Source organism: Silurus aristotelis (assembly GCF_946808225.1).
Source record: "Silurus aristotelis genome assembly, chromosome: 10".
In the NCBI taxonomy this organism is placed as follows: Eukaryota; Metazoa; Chordata; class Actinopteri; order Siluriformes; family Siluridae; genus Silurus; species Silurus aristotelis.
The window spans coordinates 2,933,754-2,941,253 of record NC_139583.1 but is presented as its reverse complement, the minus strand read 5'-3'; the positions used below and the strand labels follow the sequence as shown (position 1 = coordinate 2,941,253).

The 7,500-nt window shown below is 39.3% G+C and overlaps 1 protein-coding gene across 2 annotated transcripts in view; it reads left to right on the top strand.

Moving 5' to 3' along the window:
• Positions 1–7,500, top strand: part of lekr1 (Leucine-, glutamate- and lysine-rich protein 1) — a 65,868-nt gene that overhangs the window by 21,724 nt on the left and 36,644 nt on the right. For both annotated transcript variants that reach the window (XM_083552386.1, XM_083552387.1), the window contains exon 4: positions 6,961–7,059. In XM_083552386.1, the coding sequence (XP_083408512.1) occupies positions 6,961–7,059 (99 nt within the window). The remainder of the gene's footprint in view (positions 1–6,960; positions 7,060–7,500) is intronic.

Below are 7,500 nucleotides of genomic sequence, written 5' to 3'. Positions count from 1 at the left end.
CAGGCAGACAGACAGACAGACAGACAGACAGACAGACAGACAGACAGACAGATAGCTAGACTGACAGACAGAAACTGATGATGATGATGATGATGATAAGCCTGATCACATGACACTTAACTGGGTCACATGGATTTGATCTAATGGCAGGTTTCACCCAAACGTGTGTTTAACCTCTTTTGGAACGTGTCATTGAGACATTACAAGCTATTATCTGTGTGTGTGTGTGTGTGTGTGTGTGTGTGTGTGTGTGTGTGTGTGTGTGTGTGTGTGTGTGTGTGTGTGTGTGTGTGTTCTCAGATTTGTTTTTGCAGTTCGTATATAGTTTTTTTTCTTTATACTTTCCTCTGATTTTCTTTTGTGTGATCGTTGCACATGAAGCGTGAATAAAAGCTGCACAAAAACCCTGTACAGTCAGATGATTTCACACACACACACACACACACACACACACACACACACACACACACACACACACACACACATACACACACACACACACACACACACACACACACGCTTTTGCTTAAATTTTGACGTTAATTAGCAGTTTTTTTAAAGTGGATTGTCTGAACAGGAGTGTGAGACACTACTATTACAACACTATTACACACACACACACACACACACACACACACACACACACACACACACACACATGCACACGTACACACACAACTTTAGCAGCTGCTCAGTCATCTCAATTTAGCACGTTTGCTCTGTCTGAGATCCCCCCCCCCCCCCCTAGTTCACACACACACACACACACACACACACACACACACACACACACACACACACACACACACACACACACACACACACACAGCCAGACAGGTGTTATCTGTTATCACGACTCTCTTCCTTCACGTATACCCGTTCTCTTTATCACACACATACACACACACACACACACACACACACACACACACACACACACACTGCTATGAAGAGCAGATGAGGCACTCCCAGCCCAGGATTTTTATCATGACTTCTATCTCCACACAGAGCTATTCTCAGTGCCAGGGTCTCTGACGTAAAGAGACAGGCTGTGTGTGTGTGTGTGTGTGTGTGTGTGTGTGTGTGTGTGTGTGTGTGTGTGTGAGAGACTCCTTCCAGCACAGTGTCTCCCACACAGGCTAACGATGCTAACATGTGTCACTGAAATGCCTCCCACGCTGACAGTGTTATTAAGTACCAGGAACAAATGACGCTCAGTGGGCGGGGCCTGTGGCAGCGCTCTTCACCCTGTGGTCCACATATTTATTACCATACACAATTTCTGGACTTGTTGCTGGTATTGTTGTCACGGTAACAAATAGGAACTCGCTGTTTCGCCGATCGCAAGCCTGCTTCGCGAAAACGAACGATACGCCAAAAGTTTGTGGACACCTAGCCATAAGATTTTATTTATTTATTTATTTATTTATTTTTACATTTATGGCATTTAGCATGTGCCCTTATCCAGAGTGAGTTCCATTTATCTCATTCATACAACTGAGCACTTGAGGGCCTTGCTTAGGGGCCCCAGGTGTGGCATCTGGGATTTGACCTCACATCTTTCAGATCCAAAGTCCTTTACCACAAAGCTACTGTCCCACATTGAGTCCACATTTGCTGTTATAAGCTCCACTCTTCTGGAAAGATGTTCTACTAGAATTTTTTGGAGATTGCTGAAGACTCATTCATCCAAGGGTGTTAGTGATGTCAGGTACTGATGTAGGTGAAGAAGTTAGGAGGCTTGGGGTGCAGTCAGCATAAACAATCTGCCCCAAAGGTGTATAGTAGGTTTGGATCTCTATAACAGGAGATCTTCCACATCTTCCAACCCAGATCTTCATTGAGCTGGATTTGTGCACTGGCGCATTGTCATGCTGGAACACAATTGGGTCTCTAAGTTAATTTAAAGGAGAACTTTCATGCTCCTGCATCTGAAGACATACTACAGAACTGGGTGCCTCTAACTTGGTGGTTGAACAACATATGGCTGGAAAAATCAGGTGTCCCAATACTTTTGTCTATACACTGCATTTTCATCACTGACTAAAGCGTCCATGGTAACCACGGCAACGCTTTCTCCCTCTCAGCCCTCCACACTGCATTATACAGTAACTTCTCCATTCCTGAGGCTGTATAATGTGTAGTTAATGGATTTTTCTACACAAGGCGTAAACGTGTTTTTTTTACATGATGCCAACGATCAACAGGAACAGGAACAGGAACAGGAACAGGAACAGGAACAGGAAGTGGTCGCCAGTATTGTCAAATCAAACCCTTTTCTTGCATCTCAAATGCTTTCCTTATGACTTCCTGTAAAATCACAAAAGGCAGATTTCTGCTGTCGAGTTGTTGATCTGAGAAAATACGAACCTGTCTATCATGGATGGGTTCTGTCCAGGGTTGCCAGATCTGTGCGAAAGCTTTTAAACTTACATGCTACCTACATTTTACCTGATAGACTGCTGTAGGAATTCAGACGCAATGAAGCCACAGTTTGTTATATTTTTGAATATTCTGAATGGACCCGGGTTCTGTTCCAGGTCGTTAAATAATAATAAAAATTATTATAATAATAATGTAATAATATAATAATAATAATAATAATAATAATAATAATAATAATAATAATGTAACAATAATAATAATAATAATAATAATAATAATTAATAATAATAATAATAATTAATAATAATGTAATAATAATAATAATAATAATAATAATAATAATAATTAATAATAATTTAATGATGTAATAATAATAATAAAAATAAATAATCATAATTATTATATTATTATTATTGTCAATGGAACAGCTAGAGCAAATGCATGATGGGTAAAATTTTGGATGAGGTATGTGGCTTAATTACACTTCAAAACATTTTTTTCTTTCTTTTACTCTCTGCTTCTTTGCCTCTTTCTCATCTTCTCTCTCTTTCCCACTTTCTCTTTGTCCTTCTTTCTCTCAGTTTTAATAGTTTAAACGTTCCCTGTGGGTTCTTCTCTCTCTCTCTCTCTCTCTCTCTCTCTCTCTCTCTCTCTCTCTCTCGCTCGCTCGCTCTCTCTCTCTCTCTCTCTCTCTCTCTCGCTCTCTCTCTCTCTCTCTCTCTCTCTCTCTCTCTCTCGCTCGCTCTCTCTCTCTCTCTCTCTCTCTCGCTCTCTCTCTCTCTCTCTCTCTCTCTCTCTCTCTCTCTCTTTGTCTATTCATCTCTCTTTTCCTCTCTTACACTTACTGTCTCTTCCCCCTTCTCTTCTTTCGTTTCTCTTATTACCTTTCCCGCATTAACCCTAACCCTGTCTGATTCTTTCTCTCTCTCTCTTTCTCGCTGTCATTTTCTTTCTTTCTTTCTTTCTTTCTTTCTTTCTTTCTTTCTTTCTTTCTTTCTTTCTTTCTTTCTTTCTTTCTTTCTTTCTTTCTTTCTTTCTTTCTTTCTTTCTTTCTTTCTCGATCCCTCTCTGTATCTTTTTCCTTATTTTTTTCTTCTTTCTGTCTTTCCCTCTTTCTCTCTCTTCCCACACCCCCCTCACTTCTTTTTGTCCATCTCGCCTCACTCTCTTTTTGTCTTGCTTACTCTTTTCTCCTTTTGTCGCTCTCATCTCTCTGTCTTGTATATCTCTATCTCCTGTGTCTTTTCCTCCTCTCTCTCGCTCTCTCTCTCTCTCTCTCTCTCTCTCTCTCTCTCTCTCTCTCTCTCTCTCTCTCTCTCTCTCTCTCTCTGTCTTGAGTTATTTTGTTGACAGAATAATAAACGAGTGAGAGAATAACCCTCAGCACTCTGTCACCAGCTCCATATGTGAAGCTCTTCTGCAGGAGCTCCTCAGAGACACGTCCTCACGCACACCTCCTGTCAAAGATGTGATAATAACGTGACGGCCTCCGGCCACGCCCCGTCTCCTTCTGACACCCTGAATAAAGAGCACGTCACGATTGGCTCACAAGATGCTGAAACAGATGCGGACAGTGCACAGGAAGCCAGAGAGCGCACACACACACACACACACACACACACGCGCACATGCTCACACAAACACGCGTGCACGTGTCGGGTTTATAAGCGAGCCTTATAACGCTTTATAATGATTAGTAATAGCAGTAATGAGTGGTTACTTCCAATTACTGGGGTTTCAGCTTCCACAGATGTTTCTGTATTATGGCGTGTGTAGACGAGGGCACATCTGGAAGCTGATGGCGTGTCCACATGTTGCCGTCTCCTCCTCGTTCTGTCACGCAGAGCGCAGGAGCGTGTGTTTCACCTCAACGAAAACTGATCGCTCCTCCTCTTCCTCTGCGGCTGGCTTTGTCCAGACTGTGTGTGTGTGTATGTGTGCACGTGTGTGTGTGTGTGTGTGCGTGTGTGTGCGTGTGTGTGTGTGAGACGTGAGCACTGTGGTGCTGATTTAGGAAGCAGCAGCGGTACTAATCGAGTGCTGGTGTGTATCTGTAGGTGTGTTTGGATGAACCTGCAGAGTGTGTGATGAGGTTTAGTGTCAGGCTGATGGATGGCTGATCTACAGCTTAAAAGAAAGAAACAAACAAAGAATGCACACACACACACACACACACACACACACACACACACACGGCAAATAAGCAAAATAAAAATACAATTGTTCAGATCTATATTTAATACAGTAAAATATAAAACACACAAAGCTCATTTTACTTATGAATAATTAGATCATTTACGTAACAGGTTTATTAAAGAACGAATTTAAATCAATAAATAATTTTTTATTGTGTTAATGTGTATTAAATATTTTTATTATCTATTATAATATTATTACTATATTTTTTAGACAATACAAATATCGCATTAACAGTTGCTACATTTAATAAAAAAAATGATAACTGCAATAATGTCATTTAATAATGCAATATAGTGAAAATATTATTAAATTAAGATGAAATAAAATAAGATAAACCTTTATTCACCTCACAGTGGGGAAATTTCTGTTACAACAGAATAAAAAAATGTGCAAATCTGAAGCAGAGGCACTACAAATATATACAGTACAGTTTATAAATACAAAAGGAAAGAAATAAACAATATAGAAATTACACTTTCATAATAATTGCACTGGTAATAAAATTATTATTATTATATATTCACATTTCTATTATAATAATAATTATTATTATTATTACTATTATTATTACTTAAAAAATGTGCAATATATAATTATTATTTATATATATTTAAATTTGTATAATAATAATAATAATAATAACAATAATAATAAAAAGAAGAAGAAAAAAAAGAATTATATATCAATATATTTATTGCCTTTAATAAAGTTACAGTAACAGCTGCTAAATTAATTAAAAAGAATAAATGCAATAATAAACACTAAAACATTATACAAATTAAAATGAATTAATTTTTATTATTATTATTATTGTTGTTGTTGTTGTTGTTATGATTATTATGATTATTATTATTGTTGTTGTTGTTATGATTATTATGATTATTATTGTTGTTGTTGTTGTTGTTATGATTATTATGATTATTATTGTTGTTGTTGTTGTTATGATTATTATGATTATTATTGTTGTTGTTGTTGTTGTTGTTGTTGTTATGATATTATTATTTATACATATAAGTATAATACTTGTATATATATAAAATGATACAAAGGTAAATGTTATTTATTACAGTTATGAATCAGTTGTTTATGCCGTTTACATTTCTAGAGACGGTTATAAAGACAAAGACAGAGGTTGAAAGATAAATACAAAGACAGCAGTAAGGACAGATAGGGACGGGGTGGCAGAGACAGGGCGACAGATCGACGGAATGATAAACACAGGAAAGAATGACATGGAAAAAGATAAAGATAGAAACAGAGACAAAGACAGAGACAGCGGGATAGGGACATGGACAGATATGTCTAGATATGTAGACAGAGACAGGGGGAAAAAAACCTAGAGGGATAAAGACAGAGAAAGAGAGATTTAGACAGAGGGATAAAGACAGAGAAAGAGAGATTGAGACAGCGGGATAAAGACAGAGAAAGAGAGATTGAGACAGCGGGATAAAGACAGAGAAAGAGAGATTGAGACAGCGGGATAAAGACAGAGAAAGAGAGATTAAGACAGAGGGATAAAGAAAGAAAGAATAAGATTAAGAGATTTTCCTAACATGGCCAATGCATCTCGCTCCAGGACATGTTCCACTACTTCCTGTTTCTGTTGTCATTTCCTGTTTGTGTCTCACCATGGAAATACTTTACATTCAGGCAATAACAATCTTTCCTTGGTGCATGCGTGAGTGTGTGACTGTATGTGAGTGTATGTGAGTGAGTGAGTGAGTGTGTGTGTGTGTGTGTGTGTGTGTGTGTGTGTGTGTGTGTGTGTGTGTGTGTGTGTGTGTGTGTTGCAGCGTGATCTCATCCATGATATCATTTATCACTATAAAAACTGACAGGAAGTCAATTTGTCCACAGCTTCCTTTCACCATATGGAGATTTTTAAAACGAGAGACAGATAAAAATGGACAAAGAGAAACAGTTTGAAGTCAGGACACTATAAAGACAAAGTCGGAGATATGGACAAAGAATGATAGACTGAAACAGAGCACAGAGACTTAGAAAGGCAGAGACAGGGATATAGAGATAAAAAAAAAAAAAGTCAGACAGACAAATAAAAATTCTGAAACGCAGAAAACTGTAGACATGGACAAAGGCAGTGTGAGAGAGACAGAGAGACAGAACAACAAATATGGAGACTAGGATGTGGACGGAGACTTTAGTAAACTGTGTGGTGTCTGGGAATAGTCAGCCTTTTATACAAGGAACATTTGATGGTTTAAAGTTCTCTATAAAAGCCCCAGCTCATAATCACTGGTGCTTTGTTTGTGTGTGTGTGTGTGTGTGTGTGTGTGTGTGTGTGTGTGTGTGTGTGTGTGTGTGTGTGTGTGTGTGTGTGTGTGTGTGTGTGTGTGTGTGTGTGTGTGTGTGTTTCAGACTGAAGGCTTTGACGCTGCATGTGTCCCAGGCATCCAGAGAGCAGGTGGACTCAAGGGTGGCGCTGGAGAGTGAGTGTGAGCGCAGTCTACAGCTCAGGTAAGGAAGCAAGATGGTGTTGCAGCTGTGAAGGACAGGACGGAGAGACAGGTCAGACAGACAGGACAGAGAGACTGGACGGAAAGGTTTCAAAGAAACAGGACAGAATGACATGGCGAGGACACAGGACAGAAAGACATGTTAGAGAAAACAGGACAGAGAGACTGGACAAAGAGACAGAATGGAGAGACAGGACAAAGAGACATGAACAGAGAGGAAAAGCTGGAGAATGAAATAGTGTATGTGAGAGGGTGTGTGTGTGTGTGTGTGTGTGTGTGTGTGGCGTGTCAACAGTAGCCTCCGTAACCACAGCATGACAGGAAGAACCCAGTAGATGGGAAACAACTGGGAGTCAGAGTGCTTGTGTGTGTGTGTGTGTGTGTGTGTGTGTGTGTGTGTGTGTGTGTGTGTGTGTGTGTGTGTGTGCATGCTTGAAACTAA